Genomic DNA, 27,200 nt, shown 5'->3' on the forward strand with positions numbered 1-27,200 from the left:
ACCGCACAGCCCCACACCCTGGGCACGCAGACCCTTCCAGGCCCAGAACCCAGAGGGAGGAGGCGAGGGTCCTGCCCTGGCAAATTCCCCCTCCCCCAGCTCAGGAGGGGGCGGGGTTCACGTGCGCCAGGGCGGCCTCCCCACCCTGTCCAAGACCCTCCACCCCGACCCGCTCAGCTCGAGAGGGCTGCGGGCCTCTGGCCAGTGTGGACCTGGGCATGTGACTGGTGTGTGCTGTGCCCGCAGGAGATGCTGCAGGATAAGGGCCTGTCGGAGAGCGAGGAGGCCTTCCGGGCCCCGGGCCCAGCGCTCGGCGAGGCCAACGCTGCCACCGCCCCTGAGCCCGCGCTGGCCGCTTCGGACCTCAGCGGAGCGGCGCTCGTCCGCTCCCCGGGCCCCGGCGCCGACACCGCCGCCGCCGCCGCCGAGCAGGTAGGGACGCGCCCGCCGTCGGGGAGCGGCCACGCGGCGGCCCGTCCGCCGGGCCTCCAGTGTCAGTCCGCCCCACTGCGGGCAGGACTGGCTTCCCGGGGCCTGGCTGCGCCCTGCGCTGACTGCCGGTTGGCGCTCCCCGGCAGGGGCTTCTGCCTTCCGTCCTGCCCCACGGGGACCCTCTGGGACGAGGGGAGGGAAACCCGGCGGCGGCGGGGGGAGCCTTGGCCAAGTGTCCAGTCCGAGGAGCCTGAGGGGTCGGGGGTGAAAGCCTAGGACCCGGCGGGCCGAGCGCCCGACGGCGGGTGTGTGTGGGAGCCGCCGCGGGGACTCCGCCGGGCGGGTCACGGTGACAACACGGTGACGACAGTGACTGTCTGTGCGCGCCTCCCGCCGGTGCGGGTCTGCGTGCAGTGTCCGAGGGGCGCGGCTGGCGGAGGAGGCGCCCCGCCGGGGTCCGGGCTGCGGCTGTCTGGGCAGGTGGAGTCATCCACGTGTCCTCTGCCGGCCCATCCACAGGCGCGGATCCGAAGGAGGGGTTCCGCTACTGATGCCATTTCTTAACAATGCATCCACCGTACAAATAATTTCGTGAAACGACATCTTGAGGCGTGGGTCCCGGACGGGCAGTGTTTCTGCATAGCTCCTTGGGCCTGTGCTCTGCCTTCTGCGGGCTCTGCCCGAGCCGCGGGCCATGCCGACGCCAGTCCCCTCCCTCCCCTCCCTAGACCATCGAGAACATCAAGGTGGGCCTGCATGAGAAGGAGCTCTGGAAGAAGTTCCACGAGGCGGGCACGGAGATGATCATCACCAAGGCGGGCAGGTCAGCTCTGGGAAATCGACTCTGGGGGAGGGGATGATGGATAGAGCAATGGGTATCCCCCAGGGCACCCTAGCAGCCTTCGGGGTCTCCAGCCTGGGGGGGGGCGGGAGAGGAGGGGAACGAGGCGAGGTCCCCCCACCGCTCTGGCCTTAGCCCCAAGTCCGGAGAGTGCTTCCCGCCCCACCCGCAGGGAGCACGGGAGGAGGGGCGGAGGGCAGCACTCCGTAAATGGCTGTGATAAGGTCGCTGCTCTGGGGCTGGGGCTGGGGCTGGCTCCAGCAGCTTTGGCCCCTGGGCAGCTGCTTTGTCCTCCTTTTGGGGGTCTGCAGGGTTTTGCAGGATTGCATTGATGGGGCGCCTGGAGATGCCCCCAAGGGGGAAGGGAAAGGGACTGTGTTTTCCTATTTCCATCACGTTATGGGGGCAGCACGAACCCCAAGTCTCTCATCCCACGGGTGCGGCTTTCCAGTGCCGCCTCCTTGGCCAAGGGGGAGGCACATTGGGCCCTGTGTGTGTGTTGTTTGAGGAGCAGCTCTCGGTGGCTGCCAGAGAGGGATGATTTATAAAGTGGAAACATCTTTAAAATGTGCTGGTGTCTGTGGGAGAGGACCGGGAGGAGAGGGTGAGAGGAGGAAGATGCAGATGGGCTTGACGGAGAGATTGGCTGGGGCAGCGTCTGGGTGGGGCCGCGGTGGAGAGCAAGAGAGTGGTTCCCAGGTGAAGGGAGATGGTCCTAGACAGAGATGCTGGAAAGTTCAGGTTCAGGAACCACCACCCCCACTCCTCCACATACTCACACTTGATTGTGATCGCTGGGGGACAGGTTAGGTGTGAAGCTGCCCCTTGGCCTGGCTGTGGGCCCATAACTGGGTTTTCTGAAGACTAAGATGGTGAAGTGTCAGAGCCAGGAATCTGGAGTCAGACAGCAGGGGCTTCAGTTGCAGCTCAGCTACTTCCATCTGGGCAACCCTCAGGCAAGGGTCTCTGCCCCTCCTCATCTCCAGCTGTAAAATAATAGGTGTGTCTCCATACAGTTGTATGTAAAACACTCAGCACACCTCCTGCACATGTAAGCACACAATAAATGCTGGTTATAACATTAATGTAACAAATGCTAATAATGTGAACCATAGTTAAGAGAAATGTCTGGTATCCACTCAGCATTTCCCCCCTACTCTTTGGAGAAAGCTGTTGAACTGCTTGGGCTCTTCAAAGGAAACAAAAGGCGGTGGTTTGCAGCGTAGGGGTGCTGGCTGGCCTTGTGAGGTTTCCTTTGTTTTGTTGGGGGTGGGGGTCATGCTTAAGTCAGGGAGGTGGCTTGGCCACTCAGGGTCTCTATCAGGAGAGGGAGCAGTTAGGTGTCAGGGCCTGAATTTGCTGCATTTGGGGGATGGGGAAGGAGGATGCATTAGGGGAGTCTGGCTGAGGGTTCCACATGGAGTGGTCATTGAGGTCAGTGTGGGGGGGTGGGGCAGGTGTCACAAGCCTTTTCCTAGCTGAGTGCACTTGGGCAAAGCCTGAACTTCCCGTGGCTCAGTGGTGCTAGGCAAAACAGAGATGGTGACTGCAGATCTATGGAAGTGTGAGACTCAAACCTGGGATTGTGTGGGCGGTGCATGGTCAGTTGTGGGTGGATTACAGGTGTGAAGAGGGGGGAATTTAGTTCTTGTGACTGCTGTGGTGGACCGAAGGAAAGAAGACAGAGAAAGATTCAGAACTTCCATTTTTAGGCAGCAGAAATAACCTTGTCTCTAGAAAATAAATGGCCAGCGGGTTCTTTGGGCATGCCTGGCCTCTGCCATTTCCAACAAAAGGCGTTTGTGATTTTTCTCAGTGGGGTTTCCTGCATCTGCTTGGGTCCTCCCTCCCTCCCCCCAACACACACACACACACACACACACACACACACACACACACACACTTTCAGAGGTGACTGGCTTCAGGCAAAGTTTTGTGCCTGATTATAGTGGAGGCTTAGAGATGGGCCACAGGGACTGATGATATAATTTTAAAAATGGTTGTGATGATGTTGGCCAAGTATGGATTCATCACAGTCTTTCCTTTCTCTGGCAGAGAGTTATCCTTGCACCAGGTCTAGTCCTGAAGAAAGCCACTGGCCTTCCCCTCCCCCAGAGTTCTCACAGGCTCTTTTCCTCCTGCATAGCTGCCCACTGACTTCAGAGGCCACTTTCACTGCTCTGATCCCTGCCTCCCCCGCCTCTATGTCTCCCCCACCCCCCATGCCTCCCTCCCACGGGCAATCTCAGGAGGCAGCTTGCTTTGCTTGGGCTTGTGGCTCTTCAACCTCCTGTCCGGTGCCTCTCCCTCTTCTCTTCTTTGTGTCTCTATCAACATTTCCATTTCTCAGCAGATGACCTGGACCCTTCTCCTAAACCTCGACTCATAGAGTCCTAGACTGTTAGAGTTGGACAACCCGATCCCAGAGAAAGGAAGGCACTTGGCTCTTGTAGACAGAAGCAGAGTTAGGCGGTTACCAGGTCTCCACAAGTCAAGCACATAGTACCACCCCAACTTTGAGAAACTTCCTTGATTACTTATTGACGGGGCCAGTTCAATGTTTTGAACGGGGGCTGTTGCTCTGCCCTAGAGAGCCTGGCTGGTTAGGGGCAGGGTAATTGCTGACTGGTTGATGGAAGGGTGGGTCCTGGAGAAGAGGGAACAGCATGTTCTCAAGTCAGTTTGAGTCCTTGAGTCACAAGCCTCTCTCCCCTCTGCCTTTGAAGGTCTGAAGCCACAGGAGTGAGTTTGAATTCTGGAACGATTGAACCTGGTGAATAAGGTGCCAACCACAGGGTGATACATCAGTTTCTGATTTCTGAATGCTCAGGCATAAGATGTGGCCAGACGCCTCCCCAGCCAGTCTCTGTCCCTCCCAGGCCCCGCAACCCAAAGGTTCATGCTGTGGACTGCAGCGAGCAGACCCCTTTCTCTGCCTCCCTACATCCCTGCCAAGCTTGACACATGTGAGAAACTGCATTTTTCTCCCAAACACAGATAAAAGTGAGCTCCACAGAAATTTAAATATAAACCTCCCCAAAATGAAAACGTCCTAACCGTCTGACGGCGCTGCTCCTAGGTCACGGCTGTGCCACCAGATAAATCTCCACTGTCAGCCTTCAGAGCCTGTTGAGTTCAATGTTGCTTGTGTTAGTGACAGTGAATTTGCGTTTGAAAAATGAACTACCGATGAGAACTCCTGTTGAACCTGTATTGTTTGTTATTCTGAGGCAAGGATTTGGCCTGGCTTAATCCGGGGCTTCAAAGCCAATTGCCCTCGCTCTGTATACACAGCGTCAGAGCTCAGTGGCGTGGGTGATAAGAGAAGTAAGGGTTGAAGACACTGGGAAAGTGGACTGGGGAGAGAGTGCTTTGATCTCTTTTTAAAGTATTTTCTGAAAGCAAAAGTCTATCAGAAGGAAATGTCTTTTAAAAAAAGAATCTAAGAGAAGCAACTGACTTTCCCAAACAGCATCCATTCCACACACCCTCACTCCTGCCCCCACCTCAGGGAAAATATTTCTTAAAAATGCTCTGAGTGAATTAGAAAACTCTGTGTGTGTGTGTGTGTGTGTGTGTGTGTGTGTGTGTGTGTGTGTGAAGTGGAAATAAATTACGTAGCTGTGTTATTGCTCTCAGAAATCATTTGGCTACAAAAGATTTGGCCCTATAACAGCCCCCAAACTCAGCCTTGGTTGCTGGCCCTGGCCTCTTCCCAGCATATCCCGAATTCTTCCTGAAGATCCCCCAAAACTAGGGATAGAAAGACTGGTGAGGTCTTCTCTGGACCCCCGACCTTTTTTCCTGCAGCCCGTTCCTTTCAGAATCTGCGCTCCAGGTCTCTCTGTGTGCGTGTGTGTATAAATTTTAATGTCAATTTTATTGAAGTGGAACATTCCTGCAGAAAAGTGAGCAGTTCTTAATTGTGCAGCTCTATAGACTTGCACAGAGTGAGCACACCCGTGTAACCACCACCCAGATAAAGAAACAACACTCCCAGCCCCCAGAATCCCTCCTGTGCCTGCAGTCGCCACTTCTCCCGCCCCCTGGGATTCTCTCTCCACACTTCTCACCCCTCCGATTTGGTTTTGTACCTACATTTAAAGGACAGCACCTAGAGCTGTTCCTGGGGTCCCTGTTGTCCTCCCCCCACCCCCAGGAAGTCGGAGCTGCGGCGGGTGGAGGCTTGGAGACCCGCTGGGTGGGGAGAATTGGTGGGTCCCTTAGGTCGCTATTCCCTGTCCCCCTTGCGGGCTTGGCGGGGCGGGTGGGCCAGTGCTTTGAATTGGCGGCGCTCTGAGCCCAGCTGTAACTTGCGTGTTCCCGCTCAGCAGTGAGTTTGCACTTAAGGATGTGTTGCCAAAATCAAAATGCCCTCAGACCGCTTCTCCGCGCCCGTCCAAGGAAGCTTATCTTAGCAGTTCATTCTAAAGCCATTTCCGAGTATGAAGCAGATAAAGGCTCAGCCCCGCACCCTTTCAGAGCCTGTTTCTTGATCAGAGGAGGAGCCCGGCTTTCATCTCCTCCCCAGGCCGGCGGGGCGGGCGGCTTGTTTATTCCCCGGCGGAGCCGTTTCCGCGCGCTGGGAGCGCTGCTCCCGCGGGGTCCGGGAGCCCGACCGTGGCGGCAAACTAGGAGGGAGCGGGGAGGGCGCCTGGGCAGAGGGAAGGCTCGCGGGCCGTGCAGAGGGTGCGGAGGGGCGGGGAGAGGATGGAGGACGGGGAGGCGGCGGGCAGGACTCGGGGAGAGGGCTGACGGTGCGAGGAGAGGATGGGGAGATGGCTGGCGGGGCGCCGGGAAAGGGCCAGTGGGGAGCGACGAGAGGGCAGGGAGAGGGCTAGTGGGGCGCGGGGAAAGGAGGGAGGGCTGGCGGAGCGCGGGGCTGCGGGGGGCAGGGCGCAAGGTGTCTGGGACCAGCGAGCCAGGTCTTGACATCCAGCGCTGGTGGCGGGGCTGGGTGGGATGCTGGCTGCCCGGTCATTACCTCCCTTCGTGGCCCCACCCTCCCCTTCCCACTGAGGTGTTCATTTCCGACATAGGCGTCAGTTTCAGGTACATTTTATGTCCCAAATCACAGAAACACTATCACGCCATCTGCTCATGGGTTTCAGTGGGGCCACCTTCGCAGTGCAGGGTGAGCCCAGAGGAAAGTCGGGCTCCCAAGCCCGGCCTGGCCTCCGTGGCTTGAGTGATGCCCACCTGCGGATCCTCCCATGCCCAGCCTCTGGGCTCCAACTTCAGCCGCTTCTGGAGCCAGGGCAGGTGCCCTCAGCTTGGGCAGAGCCTATGGAGGGGGGAGGAGGGGAGTGTGTCTCATGTCACACTCAGCTTTTCCCCACACAGGGCAGCCACCATCCTGCTAGAGCCCCCTAGAGGGGATGTGGCTGTGCCTGGGGTCCCCCGAGTGTGTCCTCCGTGGCCCAGGGCCCTCACCACGGAACCTGACAGAGAGGAGATATGTTTCCCTGAAGGAAGGGAGCTCGCCGAGGAGCCTTTAGAACTCCCCCTTCAGACCAGATGTCCCATCTCCCTCCCTGCTTCCTGAGAGAGGGGGCTTGGCGGGCAGGGAGGCAGAGGCTGTGACACCTTCACTCTGTCCTTGCCCCTCCTCCTGCAAAACCTCCTGCGAGTGACCGGCGTCAGGGATCTGGTCTGTAGTCAGTGTCTAGCAGAAGGCAAATCATGGGATGCAGGCTCCGGGCCTTGGAGGGCTCTTTGCTGGCCATCAGAAAAGCACGCCAGCCACCTGGCCCCTGCACTGCTGAGGTGGACACAGTGGGGAGCAGAAGGCGGAGGACAGGACCCCAGGCTATGAAGCCTGCAGAAGTGACAGCGAGCCATAATCTCCCAGCCCCCTTTGGCCTGGGGGAAGCCATGCCCGCCCTCTGCTGTTGCCCCTGGGGTGATAACGGGAGAAACAGGCCACGTGCAGGGCACTGGTACCCAGCAGCCAAGCACAGCCAGGGCTGCCCCATTTTGTGGCTGTTTCCATGGCACTTATAAAATGGTGCCTGGAAAGGACAGGGTGTGTGCTCCCCCCTCCTGGCCCAGGGAGGGGGAGCTGAGGCAGCTGCGGCCCCCCTCTCAGGTTTAGGCCCACCAGGGGAGAGGCTGGGCCAGGAAAGAGGGTGGTGCAGCTCCAGCTGTGCCCCCAGGCCAGGCAGGGGGGTAGTGAGCAGCAGGATTGGGTTCCTGAGTCCTCTCACTTCCCGTCCAGGAGAGGGGGTGGGGTGGACATTTGAAAATGCTTTCAATTGACATCTGAGACAAATTCTTCCACACGGTTTATAAGTCCCTAGACTTGCAGCTAGAACTTCCCTCCTGCCTCCAGGCACGCACACATGCACGCATGCGCACTCCACCTCGCACGCCACCACATGCGCTGGTGCATCCACACGGTCACACACGTCCCATCCCGGCCCACTGCAGCCTTCCCCCGCCTCTCCTCCAGCAAGAGGGGGCACAGACCTGGCTGGGCTGGGGAGTGGGTGGACGCCTGCACCTCAGGGCCTGACGTGGGCTTGCTGTAGGGTCTGGCAGCGTATGGAAGCCTTGCCCTGTCCAGGTAAGCAGGTACCCCTGTTGACAAACTGGGGGACTCCAATAATCGGAGGTTCCCAGGACAGCTTCTCTTGAGGGCCCCTGACTCTCTCTCAGCTTAGTGGGAGGCAGAGGACCACCCGATGGCTTTCCTGGAGTGGGCAGGTCGGGCTCAGGGGACTTGGCCCTTTATATCTTCATTTAGGTTTGGGTCCTGCCTCTCTCAGGGGACACTTTTGTGAGAGGCCATCTAGGAGGGATGGGGTGTCTAAGGACAACTGTCTGCCCCTCTGGGAAAGGCCAGTGTCAGGGACCTGGCGACCGGGGAGGGAGGTGTGCCCTGCAGGTATGTGTGCATGCTGTTGTATGTGTCTATGTGCTGAGGGGCCTGGGGAAGCACTTCTCTAGAATGTTCTCTGAGCCTCAGGGTCCCGGAAAGCCTCAGCATGGGCTGCAGGGACTGGACAACTTCTTTTGATGAATCTATTTTCTTAGAGGTAGGTCATTCCACAGGTCTGTGGAGAGAGCAGCTCAGTGGGGTCCATGGTAATTGTGGTGCATGGATTCATTTAATACACACAGCAACCTATGAGATATGTAGTAATATCCGCATCTTAGAGATAAGAAGCCAAGGCACAGAGAGAGCCGAGCGAGCTGTCCAAGGCCTCCCACTTGTGGGGGTGGGGAGCAGAGCCACGCAGAGTGGCTCTGGAATCCATGCTCTTCTCCCGAGGCTCCTGGGCTGACCTCCCAGGCACCCAGTTCATGTGGGCAGGCCCAGTCCAAGCGTTCATCTCTGCTAAACACCGAAGGACTCCGAAGGCCTAGCAGAATCTCCTGTTCTCCTGCAAGTTGGTTTGAGGCCTGAGGGTTTCCACAGAGACATGAGCAGGGGAGCCATCTCCTTGGTTAACGAAGCGGCTGACAGACACCCAGTTCTGCTGCTCTCGCTCCCTGTAACGGCAGCCCAGAATTTTACCTGTCCACGGACTGGTGAAGGACAGGAGGGGAATTAAGGCAGGCAGGTTGGTGTCAAAATCCTCTCTCAGAGCCTCTATGCTTTACCTGCTCACAGCCACTAGGCTAGGGGTGGGGGTTCAGTTTGGGAAACCATGTAAATAAACCCTCCTTCTAGACACACAGACTGACAGCTGCAGGGGCTCAGAGGGAGTGGCTAGTGCATCCCTCTCATTGTGTAGGGGGAGGCTGAGGCCAGAGAGGGAAGTGACGTACACAGGGTCCCACAGCTCTGACCGATGCCAAGACCTCTTGCTATAGAGGCAGTGCCCCTTAAGGCCTTCTGCCCCCTTGCTCACTCTGTGCCCTCTCTCCTGGTGCTCTGACCACACCTCTGCCTCACCCTTTGGCTTCTCCCAGGAGGATGTTCCCCAGCTACAAGGTAAAGGTCACGGGCATGAACCCCAAGACCAAGTATATCCTGCTGATTGACATCGTCCCTGCAGATGACCACCGCTACAAGTTCTGTGACAACAAATGGTAAGAACTGGGACCCTCACATCACCTGCCTTCCCTCCACTGCTCTTTCCATTCATCACACCCATGGCCACCTGATGTTTGCTCCAGGAACTCACCAGTTAGTCTGAATGACTGCCCCAATCTGCAGCCTGGGGAGCGGGGCCTGCAGAGGCTGCAGGGTAGGCAGGTGTCTGAACACCTGCTGCCGGCAGGGCTGGGGCTGGGGCTGAACATGAGCTGCAGTGTTTGGTGGATTTCAGGGTCTGTGCTCTCCTCACAGCTGTGGACAAACAGGATTGCTGACTATGCTGTGGGGTGACAGGTGAACACCCACCAGGGTTGATTTAGGCCCTGGCATTGCTGCATGGGGAGGAGGATGGGAGCCGTTTTCTGGTGGGGTCCAGCTGCCTGCTCTGTGGCATCCCCTTTTTCTCCACTCACTTCCTCTGTGCCTGGCTACATTGTGTGTCCCCCACCCAGAGTCAGTGGGTCCGGTGGTTGGATGATGGCACCCTTTGGCAAGGGGCTGGATTGAAGGGCAAAACCAGGCTGGGGCCAGGTAAACACTGGGCTCCATTTCCTGAGGCCACCTCCTTAGTGCCCTATCTGCCCCCAGAGCCCAGGACAGCACTCAAGGAGAGTGAGGGAGAGAGCAAGGGATCGAATGAATCAGCAGCCTGGGATGTGGGCTCCCTGGTGGGTTGTCTGTGGGGCCCGCAGAGGCTGAGTGGATTGGGTGGCCAGTCCTGCCCAGGGGTATGTTTCTACTTCTCTCTCTGGGCTGTGTTAGCACTCAGAGCTGGCTCTGGCTGAGGGGACCAAGACCAATTAATTTCTTTGGGGCAAGCATTGTTTGGGGGGCAAGAACTCTGAAAGTTGTCTGGGTCCTCTGAGAAGCTCCCTCCAAATAATGTAACTTATTTTAAAATGGTCTCTATAACACAGAGAAGTGCTGCCTAAATCACCCTATAATACATTTGTGCTTCGCCCCATTCCTTCTAGTAAACAATGACATTGCTCTGTAATGTCCCTTTCTCTTTCACACTCTCTTCTGTGCTTCACTGCTACCCCCAAAGTCCTAAATTGTCAGTGTGATGGGACCAGCATCGATTTTTCCCTTCAGGTCTGTGAGGATTTGCTCTCAGAGGGGACAGGGTCTCTGGGCTTCCCAGACCCCAGGATAATCCCCTGCTGTGGCCGGTTGCTCTGTTGGCAGGATGGTGGCAGGGAAGGCTGAGCCCGCCATGCCAGGAAGGCTCTACGTCCACCCGGATTCTCCGGCTACTGGGGCCCACTGGATGCGACAACTGGTCTCCTTCCAGAAGCTGAAGCTGACAAACAACCACTTGGACCCTTTCGGCCACGTAAGAAGGGACCCCTGGCCCTGAGGGCGAGTCCTGGGCTGGCTGCAGATGGATGGGTGGGTGGGGACTGGGAGAATCCAGCTCCAGGCTTTGGCACTTGTCAGGCCAGGTTGTGGCAGGAGCCAAGGTCCCAGCCCCACAGTTGCACATCCTTCCCTAGTGCTTACTGGCTGGTTGACTTTGGGCGAGTCTTAGCCTTTTGGAGCCTTAGTTTCCTTGTCTAGAAAGGGAAGACGACCATGCACACTTTGCATGGGCGTGAGAATTAAACAAGGGAATATGCATGAAGCACTTACACCAAGGAGGCTCTAACTAAAAGGCAGCTGTGACGACAATGATGGCGATGATGGGTCTGATCGCCCAGCTTCGGTTTCCCCGGATTTGGCCTTGCTGGAGCATAAAACAGTCCACTTCCTTGAGAAAGAGTCACGATGAGTCCAAGCCTCTCTTTAGCGTGTCTGTCTGCTTGGCCTGGCAGCTGCCTGCCCTCTGGAAGGGGAGGCCTTGCTTTGGCTCCTGTCCACTCCTTCCTGGCCTTGCCTGGGACCTGGCTCTCGAAAGAGATTCTGAAGCCCTACGGATGCTGCTGTTGACGCCCCATCCAGGCTGCTAAAGCTTATTCTTTCGCCATCTGGCCCTGGCAGGCCCACAAAAAGCTTTTTATGTGGAAATTTTTAGCTCAAGTGCGTGGGGCAAACTAAAGTCTGGGGACCTGGTATTATGTGCCAGGGCACAGGCCCTACCCCTCTAGGCTACCCACGGTTACCCTGGGAGTGCAGGGTGGGGTGGGGTGATGCGGGTGCATGAGAGGCTCCTAGATGCAGTTACTGGGCTGCCCACCTAGTGCTCAGGTGGCAGGGTGGTGGGGGAAGCAGCAGTGGGGTATGCAGGCAGGTACGTGCCTCTTTCATGCCTCAGTTCAATTTCTGGAGTCTGTGAATCATAGTTCCCCGTGGAAAATGCCAACATTGCTGTGTTTCCGATTGACTGGTATGTAACTAGCAAGCAGCTCTTAGCTCTGATTTTCTTAGAGTCTCTTCCACTCTTTTCTGAGTTGGTGATCCATAACAGGCAACTGGGAGAATGCTTAATTAACGTAATTGACTCCCAACTTATCTGTTTTGCAAGCAGCCCCATGCAGGGCCAGTAGGTGCTGTTGGGTGCATGGCATAAACGTGCAGTGTGCACAGTGGCATGTGCTCATGCAGCCCCAACCTGTCGTGGCGGCAGAGACAAGCCAGCGATCCAATGGGAAAGGTCAGCCAAGCCACACACACACACACACACACACACACACCCCTTTACAGGGCACAGGGCGCCTTGCAACTGAGGGGAAAGGGGCCTTCCAGGTCTTCCTGAGCACTGTCCTGGCCAAGACTTTGTTCCCAGCCAGCTCCTCCCAGCCTCCTCTGCTTGGCCAGGCTGTGGCACCAACCTCAGAAGGTTAGTGAGGGCTTCTGCGTGGGAGACGGAACCTAGCCGACATGCACATCCCTGCCCACAACTGCACACACTGCAGACCCAGGGGACAGACCCTTGGGGTTCGCACAGAGCTTGGCAGGAGCTGAATCTTTGGGTGAGTGGCCAGGGGACCCAGGGATCAAAGCTCTGGTGAGAATTTTGGATGCATAGCTTGCCATGATGGCTCCCAGCTGTAGGGATGCCTGGGAGGACTCGTCCACCTCCCCGACAACTCTGCAGAAAATGGCAGGGGAGAGAGTCAAGTGGCCAAAAAGATGGGCTTTTTAAGAGTGGGAGACAGACAGAGCCTTGCAAGCCCGGCAGTAGGTTTTCCCAGCCTGACTTGCCTCTTTGGTGTCTCAACTGAGGCCCCTAGGGGCTTGCACTAAGCCTGCATATCGTCTTGTGTCTGGGCCAGTGGGGCTGCTTGATGGGCTAGTGATGGGGGTGCCCCTGGCTACACTTTCCATGCCTGCCCCTTGGTGTTAGGGATGGTCCTCACACTAACTCGGCTTTCTCTCCAGAGGGTTGGGATGCAGCACATCTTCCTTCTCCCCCAACCCCTACCCAGCATGTTCAATGTATTGGTTATGACACCCCCTGTGGGGGAGCGGGGCTCAGGAGATGCAGTGATTGTCTCAGGGGCTGGGAGCAGTGCTGGACCCTGCTTTCTGATTTCAGTTCAGCTCTCTCGGCTTCTCCACCCGTTTTTCTGTACCCAAGGCTGTCACATCTTCAGCTATTTGGAGCACCGCTGGGGAGGGAGCAGGCTTTGGCCATGCAGGAGAGGCGGAGGAGGACGGGTTAACTTCCTAGACATATCAGGGCCTGGACCTGGGCTCTCTGTTCCTTGGCCTGTGTCCATGGTAGTGATGAACTCTCCAAGTCACCCTTCTTGGCTTCTCAGTGCAGGAACCTGGGAAAGTGCCATCTCATACTGTGAGCTTGCCCCAAACAAGTCCTTCCTTCTGCCTAACTCATCTCCAAACGTTCAGTTATTCCCAGGAGCTTCCAGACCTCAAGTATCAGTCTCCAGCCAAATGGACTTCGAACTTTTCTCACAGCACTTGAGGGACTTTATCTAGCTGCTGCCTCCCATTTGCAGCCTTCCACCAGGAGAAGGGTCCAGGGCTCAGGGGAGGACTGGGGGTGGGCAGCTTGTCCTGCATGACAGGCAGGGGCTCTGGGACAAGGACCCCCTCAGACCACATGGCCATGTGCTCTGAAAAGATAGGACTGGGTTCTGACTTGAAAACTCCTTGTGGGTTTTTGCTGAGTCTGGGAAAGTCCTTTGTTCTCAAGGGGGTAGGTTTAGGGTATGACCCCTGGGTTGTGGAATAAAACCCAAGGCCACGGGCAGGGCCGGCAGCACAGGCAGAAAGGATCAGGGGCTGGGGCAGCACTGAGCTGCTTCCATACAGCCCCAGGTCACCTTCACGTCTGCTGGCTGTGCAGGCTGCTTCCCATCATGCCTTCCAACCTGCCACCCCACCCTGTGCCCATGGGCCAATGACTGTGGGTGGAAAGAGATGCTTCGGGAAGTTGAGGGCCTCACTGGGGTAGGGTTTGTTTCCCACGGCGGGGCGTGGAGATGACTGGCACATAAGTCTTACTTTTCTTGTCTCAAGTCTCCCGGATTCCTGAGGAGGAAGGTCAGTTTATGATTTCTGACATGAATTTGATTTTTGAATCTGTTCCAGAGGCTGAGTTCATCCTGGGCTGGGGGTGTGGGCTGCAGCTCCTTGGCCACAAAGTAACATGGGCACAGTCCCCTCAATGTGCTTCCTCCTCCTCCTCCTCCTCCTCCTCCTCCTCCTCCTCCTCCTCCTCTTCCGGCCACAAGCCTCTTCACCTAGTTAGTCCCTCTCCAGCTTGGCATCCAAGCTCAAATGCCACTTCTTCAGGGAGACGGTTCAGGGTCCCCCTCATAGGCTTTCAGAACTTTGAGCACCTTTCTACCCTAGTACTTCCCACAGTTACAATTTTATACTCATTTGTCACATTTGTTTTTGAATAGGAAATACATTCACAGGTTTTAAAAATAAACCAATGAATAAACCAAAATGTCTTCTTCCATGGGGTCCCCATCCATCTAGTTTCTTCCAGTCCCAGCCACAGGTAACCAATGTTACTAATTCTTTTCACCATTTCTTTTTGCATAGACAAGCAGAATGCAGAATTTCAGATCCCTTCTTCTAGACCAGATGTGGGCAAACTATGGCCCGCGGGCCGAATCCGGCCCGTTCGGCTGTTCTATCCGGCCCGCGGAGCCGAAAGAGCGGAGGGTTCTCTTGCTCTCCCCTCCGCTCCTTCCCCACCTTCCCCAGCAGCAGTGTTAACATGGCAACGTCGGGGAAACACTGCCGCAGCTCCTTCTTCTGAGTCCAGTTTAAGAACCCATTGTGGCCCTCGAGTCAAAAAGTTTGCCCACCCCTGTTCTAGACACAAATGGTAGCATACTACAAACCCTTTTCTGCACCTTGCTTTGTCAACCTAGTAAGTCATGGCGATGGTTCCATTCATCTAGAGCATCCTTATTCCTTTTTTCACAGCTGCATAGAATTTTATCCCGTGATTGTTCCATAAATTATGTAGCCAGCCCTTATAGGACTCAGATGTTTTCCTATATTTTTGCTCTTTTGATTAAGCTTGTGCATATGGCATTATATATCTGTGCCATAAAGTGCCTGTTCAAAGGGTATTTGGATTTGTCATTTGTAATTCTGCCCTCCATTGAGTTACACTGATGTATATTCCCGCCGTCACTGTAGCCTCACCAACACGGTGGGAGAGAAAAGGTTTGGGTTTTTGCCAGTCTGATGGGTGAAATGTAGATATCAATTTTAGTTTTAATTTGTATTTCCTTTATTATGAGTGAGGTTAAGTATTTTTTTATATGTATTTCCTCTTCCGTGAACTGCTGTCTTTATCCTTTGCTTATTTTTCTCTTAGATTTTTTTTTATCACTTATCAATTCTAGGACTTTTATGAATTAGGAAGGCTTAGCTCCTATCTGTGATATGAGTTGTATATATGTTTCCCAGTTTGTCACTGGTCTTGGGGTTTTGCTATGGTGGTATTCCTGCACAGGAGTTTTTCATTGAATGCATTGGTCTTTTCCTTACTCATTCTGCAGTGTGAGTCATTGAAAGCCCATATCGACTCCTCACTTACAAGGGAATTTTGTTCTGTTTTCTTTTAGTGTTTTATAGGTTTATTTTTACATTTAAACCATTGATTCTTTTGGAATTTATTCTGGCATTTCATAGGAGGTGTGAATCCAACTTTTTTATTATTTTCTAGAGAGCTATCCAGTTGTGCTGACACCAGTAACTGACGAGTGCTCTCTCCTCCTGCGTTAGATGCTTATTTCAGGAGTCGAAATCCCCAGCTGAGTCTGCGACTGTTCAGGCGCCAGAGCCTTAACTGCAGAGGCTTCAGAACAGGTTTCAGTGCCTGGCAGGGCTGCTCTCCCCCTCGCTGTTCTTCTTCAGTTTCCTGGGCTTAGACGCATGTATTGTTTTCACATGAACTTTAGGATAAGCTTGCAGTGTTAAGAATGAAACTTATTTTTATTGATTGATTGATTTAAATTAGATTATTGGGCTACCATGGGTCAACAACATCATATAGGTTTCTGGTGTACAGCTTTATAATACCGCATCTGTATACTCCATTGTGTGCTTCCCACCCAAAGTCTACTTTCTTTTTGTCACCATATATTTTACCTCCTTTGGCCTCCCCTTTTCCTTATATTTTTATGAGAATCACTATAAATGATAAATTTACTTAGGACATTGGTAGGAATGCCTTTCTCTTTGTTGGAGTCTGCTTTTTTGTCCTCCAAAAGTGTATTCACGTTTTCTTTCTAAGGTCCTAGACCCTTCTCATTCTGTATTTCATCTTGTTACTATTATCAATGCGAACTTTCTTCCACTGCATTTTCTCACCACTTTCTTCCAGTTTCTGCTTGATTTTGGATGACTGTGTGACTGCCCACTAGACAGGAAACCATGAGGTTTTTAATCACCATAATGTCCTAGTGCCTGAAACTGTGTCTGGCAAAAGGTGGATACTGGTCAGCAGTAAGTGAATGAGTGGACCCACTGAAGGGGGTGCTATTTAGACAGAGAAGACACTTCCTCCACCAGGGGCCGGTGTCCCCCCAAAGCTTAGGGCTCCTTTTGAGCTCCCAAACTTAACTCTGGTGCCGTGTCACGTATAGAAATTTTTTGATATTTGCAACCGTAGTAAAACAAAGACTTATATTTTTGATATGTATTTTATATATGTAAATGCCATTTAACAAAGAAAAATCAACCAAAAAAATGAGTTTGCGTGTCACCTCTGACACGCGTGTCATAGGTTCGCCATCACTGGCTTAGGCTGTTAACTTGCCAGTGGGGGCCCAGAGCTATTGCTGTCCTTTTCCTCCCCTATTTGCTGAGCCCTGACAATGTGATGAGCCCTTGCCGGGGGCTTTGGGACATATAGATGGATGCCCCATACAACTCCAGATCAGCCAGGCACAGGTACAGGTTCAGGCTTGGAAATTAGCACCAATTCTGGCCTGCCATCAGCTGCCTTCACCTCCCTGAGCTGAGCCTCTGTTAAAATGAGGCTGATAATAATGCCTACTTTACAGGGATTATAAAGATGAATTATATGATGTGTGTAGGATACTCGGCCCAAGGCCTGGCACTCAGGATATGCTCAGTGAACATTGGCTATTATTGCAGTTTCTGGGCCCCTGATTACTGCCCCAAGAGCAATTCCCAACCTTGGAGTTGACCCTTGAACAATACCATTTGAACCACATGAGTCAAGTGAAAAATAATCCGCGTATTAGTGGATCCACGCAGTTCGTGCCGTGTTGCTCAAGGGTCCATTGCAACGACTGAGCTTGCCAAGAGCAGCGTGTACTGTGTCAGAGGCTATCTGGATTCTTCTCAGGATCCGTCGGGTGTCCTTGGGCAAGTCCCACCCGCACGACAGGCCTCCTGGTGCTCATCTGCAAAACGAGGAGGTTGGACTCGAAAGATCCCAGGTCTGCCTCCCCGCGCCCTAATGTTCTGTGTTTCTAACGTAGATAATTCTGGGCCCCACTGGCCGAGCATGTTACGGTGATCTCTTGAGAAGATGGATGTTTGGCGCTATCACAGTTGTTAAAATAGAACAGGCTTCTGAATCGTAGCCAGGACATAATGAATCCCATTTCCATAAAACAGCGATGATGACGAGACCAGCCGTGTAGTGGGCTTTGTTGACGTGGCTGGCCCATTTGGCCCATTATCCTCGGCAACAAATATAAATGTGAGACTCTGGCAAAGTAGTTCAATGTGACGCCTGAGGAACTTCCGAGTGAAGCCAGGTGTGTGAGTCACCGCGTTGGTCTCACATTCTCTCTGGCTGATGGGACTGAGGCTCCAATTTATATTTGTGTTGGTTCCATGGGTGGGACTTCCTTCCAGACACCTGTCCAGGTTCCAGACTGTCAGAGTCAGGAGGATATTTGGGACCATTTAGTGGAAGGCCTCACTTTATAGATGGGGACCCCAACGACTAGAGGGGAAGAGCTTTGCTCAGGACTTGCAGCTGGTGAGCAGGGGTCCATAGAAGCTTCCAGGCCCTTCTTCACTTCTCTGAGGCTGGGATTGCACACCCCTACTGGCGTCTACCTGCCCCTGCAGGTCTGGCTGTTTCTCTCTTTCCAGGTTCCCCTGCCAGCCTGTCTGGTTCCCTTCCCTAGAAGGTGTGTTTGACAATCCAGGACTTTGTCCGATGGGCTACGGAGTTTGGCATTTATCCCAAGGGGCAAGAGGGAACCATCAAAGGTGACATTATGACTAAGTGCTCGCAGGAGTGAGGTGGTGGGAACATGGAGGCAAGAGGAGGAAATACAAAGGGCCATGCTCTCAAACAACGGACGGTCTTCTTGGAATGGCCATCAGGTTCTGAGCAGGGGAGTGGCCTGACAGGATGTGTCCCAGGGGAAATGGAGAGAAGTAGACGGCGACCAGGAGGAGGCTGTCCCTGAACCCTGTGAGAGACAGTGGGGCCTGAACCAGGGCTGCACAGCGGGAAAGGGGAGGCTTTTGTTTTACAGCCGGAGTCACAGGACTTGGTCACCACTGACTGGACCTGGAGGAGGGGGACCGTGAGAAAAGGGGGGTTGACAATGCCCAAGGCTCTGGCTGATGGTTACAGCCTGTGACTGCTGCCATGGGTCCTGAGGTGTCCCTAGGGGACAGCACAGCCTCATGTGCAGATGCCTGTGCCCTCCCCTTGTGCCCCGTCCCCAGGAGAGCCGAGTGGCCAGGGGTGGTCCTGTTGCCGGAGAGCATGTGCGTGCTCACAGAAAGATTGTCTATGCATACGTTTAATCACCATTTTTGACCTGAAAAATGCCTTAGAGGCCAGCTTGTCTGTAGTGAACAAAGAGAGACAAGAGAGGAGTGGATAGAGAGTTTGTGACCATGACCCAGGTCTCCCCATGCCTGTAAACCTGCCTTATACTTACTAGTTCCTGTTTTGAGGGAAAGTACAAAAGGAATAAAGATGTGGCCCCTTTTCTTGAGGAGTTTTTAGTTCAATTGAAGGGACAGGAAGAAATAAGAAGTGAGGAGGAAGAAGTACCACAGCCATGGGGAAAATACATGGGAAGTTTCAGAACTGGGAGTTCAGAGTAGGCCCTGGTAATCTAGGAAGGCTTCCTAGAGGAGTTGCTAGGCCTAGAAGGTGAGAGAGAATGGGAAAGGAAGATAAAAACAGCACAGGGACTGCATGTGCAAAGATGCAGAGGTAAGTATCTAGGGATTCCTAGGGGCATCTAGACCACCTCCCAGGGATTCAGTTGCTGGGTCTTGTGGGAACTTAGTTCCTTTGTTAGCTCCTGCAGCTTGAGGGAATAATGCAGGGTGACAGAGGAACTAACGGACTGGGAGGTGTTTCCCAAGGTACAGCTCCTCTCCCCAGTGGGCCTTTCCCTGGAAAGGGGTGTCCATCAAGCCCCGCCCCACTCCCGCCTGTTGTTAGTCTCTGTGTTTCTTGTCTGGCAGGCCCAGTTGGGAAGCGGGTCTCCAGCTGCAGGACCTAGTTTGGGGCTTGGGAAGCTCTGTCCCTGAGGGCTAAGGGGTAGTGGCTGGTGCAGGAGGCAGAAAAGCTAGTTCCTGCTGGACGGAGCTGCTCAGCCAAAACCATGGAACCCAGGGAGAGCCAGAGCCCACAGCCCAGCTCCTGGCCAACTACCTCCTCCACTGCACCTGTGCTCTGGGCTGTCCCTGTCCCTGGGGTGTGGTCCGAGCAGAGCCTCCCCAGACTAAGGCTTCTGCCCGCTTTCCACGGGAGAGCCTGGCCCTGCCCTGCTCCAGGCTCTGGTCACTCAGAACTGAAACCTTTCACTAAGCTTCAGCACCAGGTGGGGAGAAAGGAGAGAAAGGAAAGGGAACTGGGACCCAGGGCCAGCTTAGCCCAGCCAGACAGGAGCCAAAGGGTTAACAAAAGCAGCAGTGCTGATAAAATGCCCCAAATTCCTGGTCTTGCCTCCAATGGGGAGTGCGTCTGGCAAATGTCAACGATAAAAAAATACATTTTAATGGCACATGATGCAGCCGCTACCGTGGGGCGCAGTCCAACGAAGCAGGTTTGGAGCAGCCACTACTGTGTGTTACTCCCGGGCACCAGGGCCACGCCTCCTAGTCTTTTATAAGCTTTGGCCATGAGGGCGACCCACCGCCCCAGCCCCAGGCACCTCGGGCCCCTGGCCTCCTCTGGCTTATTTTAGGAACTTTGTTTGTCTCCTACCTTGGTACCAAGCCTGGGATGGAGCTTCCCTCTAAGCTGTGAGTAGCCTCAGGCAGGTCTCAGGATAGGATACAGCTGAGTCTCCCAACTACCCCCAGCAGGCCTCTGTGAAGGCTGAGAATGAATGAACAAAGGAGTCACTAGATGACAAAGGTCAGAGTGCAACATTCTCTTCAGCTCCCTCCCTCCCCCATTCCACAGACTCCTAGGCTGGGAAGTTGCTTTTGTTGCTGACAAATGTGAGGAGGGGGCTGAGCCCCGACAGTGAGCATTACTGGGGAAGGCTGGTCACACATAAGTGGGAGGGAGGGGGGGAGGGGGCAGGGAGGCGAAGAGGCAGGAGAAAAGGAGAAGCAAGGGGAAGAGTCAGCCTATAGGGGAACACTTGAAGGAGGTAAGTTATGCATTATGATCCCATTTTACAGACATGAAAACTGGGGCTCAGAGACGTCCAGTTACTTGTCTGAGGTCAGACGGTGAGACAGTGGCGACCTGGACTTTTGTCTATAACTCAGAATTCCACCTACCACACTGCCGAGTTCCCTGAGGACTTTAAACTGCTAAGTTCTCGGTTGCCACAGTGAAGCCATCTAACATAGGGAAGTCCTGGGACCAGGCATAGGTGCTGGAGCACAGAGGCCAAGTAGGAGCCCAGGGGCCTCGTTCTTCACGTGGGAACTTCAGGACCTTTCTGGGCTCAGTCTTGTAGTCAGGCGCTGGCGCCTGGGCTTTTAGGAGATGAAAGCCAGTCCAGGGCCAGCTGAAAGAGGCCAAGGGCCAGCGGGTGGGGACCTGGAGCTCAGAATGAGACCCTTGTCTTCCAGATCATCCTCAACTCCATGCACAAGTACCAGCCGCGGCTACACATCGTGAAGGCTGATGAGAACAACGCTTTTGGCTCCAAAAACACAGCTTTCTGCACCCACGTGTTTCCAGAGACGTCCTTCATCTCCGTGACCTCCTACCAGAATCACAAGGTACAGCTGCAGTTGCCACCACTCCACCACCGACACCATGCGGCATTTGTGTTGGCCTTCACAGGCAGGAAGTGCAGCTTCGGAGGCAGTGAGGTGGAGGCAGGCCCAGTGCAGGGAGAGGCATAACGAGCAGGAAGGGAGACCAGACTCCTAAACCTCTGTGCAAAGTAATTATGCTCTCTATTTAGGGTTCAAGGTTGGCAACTGTAAAAACTGGAGCGTGGCGCTTGCCCTGTGGCATCAATGTTAGGACCCTGGTGGGATTCCAAGGTCGAAGGCTGGGCCTACGGATAGCAGGGAGAGCCCTGGGCCCTGTCAGCTGTAGTCAGAAGGCTGCCTCCCACCACTTACCCTCCCTCCCCAGCCCAACCAAACTGCTTCCGGCCCCTCTGCCTGTGCTACCCTCTTCAGCGTGCTTCTCACATCATGTACAATGGACTGGTGAGGGGTCAAGGGTCACTGCAGAGGGACCACGGCTGTGGTGGACTTTAGGCAGAGAGTGACAGAGGCAGATCTGCATCTAGAACAGTCCTTGGAAACTTGATGTGCCAGTTGCACTGGACAGGGGTGACAGGGACAGGAAGCTGTCACAGGCACTGGGGGAGAACGATGAGGGACTGAGCCAGGAGCACAGTGAGAGCAGAAGACAGATGTGGAGGGTCTATAGCGAGTAGGGTGGATAAGAGCCAGTGACAAGATGTGCAGGGTGAGGCCAAGGAGGACCCAGCAGGACTGGGCCCAGGGCTGGGTGGGCAACTTCCCCAAACCCTGCCATGAATTCTGAATGTGCCTGGGGCAGGAGGAGGGCCGAGGCCAGCCCAGTCCTCTACCCTAGCACCTCTGTTGTGTATCCTCTCCTGACAGATCACACAGCTGAAAATTGAGAACAACCCTTTTGCCAAGGGATTCCGGGGTAGTGACGACAGTGACCTGCGTGTGGCCCGGCTGCAGAGGTGGGGGTTCCCAGGGGGTGGGATGGGCAGCCTGGGTTCAGGTACGTGGACTTGGTAACCCTCAAAGTACCTTTACTCTTTCCTGTCTCCCTCTGACTGTCCTCCCCGCCGCTCCAGCAAAGAATACCCCGTGATCTCCAAAAGCATCATGAGGCAGAGGCTCGTCTCCACCCAGCTGGCGGCGAAGCCCGATGTCAGCCCCCTGCATGGCCCCCACCAGGCGCTGCAGCACTACCAGTACGAGAACGGGGCTCACATGCAGTTTGCTGGGGCCGAGCCACAGGACCTTCCCCTCAACACCTTCCCGGCCCAGAGGGATTCAAGCCTCTTCTATCACTGCTTGAAAAGACGAGGTAGCTCTCGCTGGTGTGGAAGCCCTAGAGGGTCAGTGGAGGGGTTCAGCTCACCTTGCACACACTCCCCACTACACATGGGAGCATGCATAGATGCACACCTGTGCGCATGTGCACGCGCACACACACGCACACATGGGAGAGCAAACTGAAGGGTTAGGAACCATGGCTGGGCTCAGCGCAGGGATGTTGGTTCTTGCTTTTAATGCAACCTTCAGAATCCTCACAGATAGCTCATGGCCTTGGTGTCCCCAGACATTGGTACCCCTCCCCAACTCCAGGTGTTGTTGCTTTGCAGCCAATGCTTTGAGAGCCTCCACAGGGTGAGCAGACAGCAGGAAACCTGCTGGACTCTGCCTCTGAGCAGGGGCGGAGGCTGAGGGGTCACAGTCCAGAGCTTTTTGGATTGGGGCTGTCATTCATCAAAGCAACCTCAATCCTAGAACAGGGGCAACCTCGTTCTAGGGCTACAGGCTCTCTGCCTCGTCACACCAGGACTTGCAAAGGCTTCTTGAGAATGGAGATGAGCTATTGTGGATGTAGACTTGGGCCAGGACCACAGGCAACAGCACTGTGTGTGCTGAGCCCTGAGCCAGAACCAGCACATCTGTGCTCTGTCTGGTGCCAGGTCTCATCTATAAACCTATAGATTCCTTCATCTATAAACGAGGGGCGATTAGTGCTATTGTGCCAGAAAACTTCATGGGGTCACTGAAATTCTCTTGGAAATGAGTTTGGGGACTTTTGCTTGCAATCTAGAATGTTCTCTTAACCCATCTCGTAGGGACCAGTGGGCAGAGCTCTGGTACCAGTCCCATTAGATCTAAGGACCTAGACCAGGGGTTGGCAAACTGTGGCCCTTGGACTAAATTTGGTCTGCTGCCTGTTTTTATTTGTGCCTGTGAACCATACAAAACGGTTTTTACATTTTTTAATAGTTGAAAAAAATCAAAAGACTATTTCATGATATGAAACGCAAATGTTAGCACCATAAATAAAGCTGTATTGGAGCACAGCCATGCACATTTACTTACCTGCTGTCTGTGGCTGTTTTCATGTGACAACAGCAGAGCTGCGAACAGCAAGTCCTGACTTAACATCGTCCACAGGCTCTGCGACTTCAAGCAACACTAAGCATGACAAAACCAGCGTTACCATAGGCTAATTGATATAAACAAGAGCTAAGTTCCTACAGCATATTTCTGGTCATGAAAACACCATCAAACTTCTAGATAAAGATGCCAAACACTTCAACATTAAATATTGAAATAAATGTGAACTATATGTACATTTAGGAAAGATTAATTTTAAAAGACAATGATTTTGCAACCTTATTCCAGTTCAGGGTGGCAGGTGGCTGGAGCCTGTCCTGGCAGCTCAGAGCACAAGGCAAACCCACTCTCACTCAGACAGGGACAACGTAGACAGGCCCACTCACCGCATGTCCTCATCTTTGGGATGCGAGAGGAAACCGGAGTACCAGAGAAAACCCACGCAGACATGGGGAGAACCTGCCAACTCCACACAGTGGCCCGGGCCCAGAATCGGTTATTTTTCCTCATCAACATTATAATGAAATGATGTTGAATGAAACAACATTATTCATAGAACTATTGTAGTGGCGACAGATTCCACATGGCCCACAGAGCCTAAAATATTTACTATCTGGCCCTTTACAGAACAGTTTGCTCACTACTGACCTAGAGTGACTGGGCCACTTTCCAAGTTCAAGAGCTTAGTGTGTTCGAGAGAAAGGAGGAATCTGGAGAGAAGATGGAGAGGAGGGATGAGTGAGGGGTGAAGGAGAGAGCTGGGTAAGAGAGAGGGGCAAGTGCCTCATCAAGGAAGATGCCTCTACCTGGGGCAGAGTTGGGAGCAGGCCTTCAAACGCGGCGGCCCACTCCCCAGCCCACCCTGCCCTGTGCACATACTCCCAGAGTGAATCTCTAGAGAAAACAGGAGGAGGTGAGCCAAGATAAGCCACAGGACAAGCGTTCTAAGTTTGTCAAGTGGGCTGTTGCCCAAGTCCTGGGGCCTGGGTCACCCTGGATTCCAGGAGGGGACGTGCCACTCCAGAGTCAAGTCCTCATGGTTGAGGATGGTTTGGGCAGTTGAGGTTATCTTTTCCCAGAGTATTAGCTTAGGCTCAAAAGTCGTCACCTTTTACTTGCTTATTATCAGCTCCATTTCTTAATTTTGTAAACAATGTTATCTTGGAATCTGTGTAATGACAATTTCCTCTTCTGAAAGCAGCAGGAACATGCCTGCAGGTAACTTGGGTTTCCTAAAGGCCTTCCTGGGAGCTGAGGATTGAGGCAGAAACGCTGTGGCTTGTATTTCCTGGCTCATTCACACAGATGTGGCCTCTGGGCCTGGTTTGGTCTGGCAATTGTGTCTACTTTCCTTGGCCAGGGTGGGTCTAGTTTAAGAATGCCAGCACACGTTAAGGCCTCTTCCCAGCCCCGAGAGTCAAGGCAAAGGATCAAAGCTGAGGGCCTCCTGGCTAAATACACAACTCAGTGCCCAGTGATGGAGTATCCCTGTGCCTGTGGGCAAGGTCCACAATCTCACCATTTCTCGGTTGCTGCCACCTTATAAAAGCTGTTGCTGATTAAAGTGGTTTTGGGAGTGCCATGGCAACATGGGACAAGGGTGGGCCCTGAATGACAAAGGTAGGCTTATCCTGGCCTCCAGCCGGGGTGCTCTGACCCATGGGCTGGTGGGAATGGCTCTTCCTGAAGGTTTCTTTGTCTTCCAGCAGACAACGCCCGCCACCTGGACCTACCCTGCAAGCGCTCCTACCTGGAAGCCCCCTCTGCAGTGGGGGAGGATCATTACTTCCGTTCGCCCCCTCCCTACGACCAACAGATGCTGAGCCCCTCCTACTGCAGCGAGGTGACCCCAAGAGAAGCCTGTATGTACTCGGGTTCAGGGCCTGAGATTGCCGGGGTGTCTGGGGTGGACGACTTGCCCCCACCCCCCCTGAGCTGTAACATGTGGACGTCAGTCTCTCCGTACACGAGCTACAGCGTTCAGACAATGGAGACTGTGCCTTACCAGTCCTTCCCCACGCACTTCACCACCACCACTATGATGCCTCGGCTGCCCACTATCTCCGCTCAGGGCGCCCAGCCACCAGGAAACACCCACTTCAGTGTCTACAATCAGCTCTCCCAGGCTCAGGGCCGAGAGCGCGGGCCCACCTCCGTCTTCCCGAGGGAGCGAGGCCTCCCCGCGGTGTGTGAGAGGAAGCCACCCTCTCCACACCTGAACGCTGCCAACGAGTTTCTCTACTCTCAGAGCTTCTCCCTATCCCGGGAAGCTTCCGTACAGTACCACCCAGGAATGGGGACTGTGGAGAACTGGACTGACGGATGACTCCCAGGTCCCTCGACAGCCCCAGGACCATGTTGATCCAGCACTGACCTCTGTGGGTGGCCTGCACTACCAAGAAACACAGGAAAGTAGTTAAAGGGTGGGCTGTGTGCATGTGTGTGTGTGTGTGTGCACATGCATTTGGAGAGCCTTGATCTTCTGCCATACAATTGAGGCCATGACAAGGAACAAAACATAACTGTCTAGGATGTGCTTTTTGTCCTTTGTTATCTGGCATCTCTTGAACATGCCCACGGGTGGGATGGAAGTGGGGAGTTCATGTGAAATATTCAGAGATTTTATAATATAATATTTGACTTACTCAGGGCCAGGTGATGAGGTCCCTCCGACAGGAAAGGTGGGGGAGGATTCTCTTCGCTGGGGTGGGAGGGCTCTGTGCACACCTTAGTGGTCCTGGCCTTCTCTTTGCAAGGGGGGCTGAGAACCTCTGGCCCACTCCCTTGGCTTCTGAAGGTTCTATGACCCGACCCAAGAGGTGGGCTCAGCTAAGCCACAGAGCACACCCTTAGTGGAGCTGGCTGCCCAGTGAGTGGCCTGGAGATTCATCCCTGAGCTATGAGGGCTGATCTTCAGAGAGGGTCATGTGCTAAGTGCCACCTGATGGGTATGAAAAAAACTTTTTTTTTTCCTTTAAGAGGAGGGAAAATGCAACCTATGGCATCTCTGTCATCATTCAGGTTTTCTTATAAAGCGCAAAGCCCTTCCCCCTTGGTCCCCAAGGCACAAGCTCTCACTCCCTCTGTTGTGCAAGACTCAGCCTCTCAGGCCCCATCTGCATCCTGTGGCTGGCAATTATGAAACACACTTCACCTGGCAGCGTCCCCAGGAGACTGCGCTGGGGCTGCTGCCAGGCATCTACGGAGCCTGTTCTGCTCCCAGAAAATCCGTGCCTCTGGAGCAGGAAAGCCCAACAGAAATAAAAACGAGAATCGAGAAAACATTCACTTCTTCCAGTAAATTCGGCTAGTGCGCTCTGAGGAGCAAGGACCATTCTTCTGCAGCGAGGTGGGTCCGAGTCCTCAGCCCCGCTCTTTAGCATTGAACATCACCAGACCATCCACGCGGCTGGTGCAAACTCTGTAATCCAAGTTGGGAAATCTCTAAACTCTTTGCATGCTGAATAGCTATTTATATATTATATAAATAAAGAAAGAAATATATATATATATATATATATCTCACAAATGCAGGCCACATGTCAAATTCAGCTTTGCTCTTTACAAATGAATAAACTTTAAAAAAAAAGAAATGTTGGAGGGGGTATTTGGAAAGACATCTATTTAAATTTTTATTACACACTTGATGTTAAAAAAACTAAGAATGGTTTAGAAAAACATAAATAAATGAATAAATAAATAAATATATATATATATATAAACACACACAGTACAGATTAAATTTTATTAGCAGACACATTAGCTAACAGGGGATATGGAACCTCAAGTGTTTTGTTATATAGCATGGACATTTTATTTTGCATATCGGAACATAAAGCCATTTTACAACTGTGAAGTGTGTGGATGCCCTTTACTCCTGACTTGTCATTTCTTGGCTCAGCCATGGTCTCTGCCTCCCTTCTGTTCGCATTTTTTCTCAAGGGCCAG

The 27,200-nt window shown here is 53.7% G+C and overlaps 1 protein-coding gene across 2 annotated transcripts; it reads left to right on the top strand.

Moving 5' to 3' along the window:
- The first annotated feature begins 249 nt into the window (after positions 1 to 249).
- Positions 250 to 27,042, top strand: TBX4 (T-box transcription factor 4). Of its 2 annotated transcripts, none has more exons than XM_059668263.1 (8): positions 250 to 432; positions 1,161 to 1,255; positions 9,191 to 9,310; positions 10,506 to 10,653; positions 20,742 to 20,894; positions 21,759 to 21,847; positions 21,965 to 22,200; positions 24,959 to 27,042. In XM_059668263.1, exons 1-8 carry the CDS (start codon positions 250 to 252, stop codon positions 25,576 to 25,578), a joined length of 1,644 nt encoding a protein of 547 aa, XP_059524246.1. In that variant the 3' UTR covers positions 25,579 to 27,042. The 2 variants fall into 2 exon arrangements, with proteins under 2 accessions (XP_059524246.1, XP_059524247.1); XM_059668264.1 differs by having other exon boundaries at positions 24,962 to 27,042.
- Positions 27,043 to 27,200: the final 158 nt, after the last annotated feature.

The sequence above is a fragment of the Myotis daubentonii genome, chromosome 16 (assembly GCF_963259705.1).
Source record: "Myotis daubentonii chromosome 16, mMyoDau2.1, whole genome shotgun sequence".
Classification (NCBI taxonomy): Eukaryota; Metazoa; Chordata; class Mammalia; order Chiroptera; family Vespertilionidae; genus Myotis; species Myotis daubentonii.

Bases quoted from the DNA above. Each gene is read 5' to 3' on its own strand.
- TBX4 (XM_059668263.1), top strand. From the start codon at position 250: ATGCTGCAGGATAAGGGCCTGTCGGAGAGCGAGGAGGCCTTCCGGGCC. The intron at 20,895-21,758 runs GTACAGCTGCAG...CTCTCCTGACAG, and splicing joins CCTCCTACCAGAATCACAAG to ATCACACAGCTGAAAATTGA. The intron at 22,201-24,958 runs GTAGCTCTCGCT...TTTGTCTTCCAG, and splicing joins TCACTGCTTGAAAAGACGAG to CAGACAACGCCCGCCACCTG.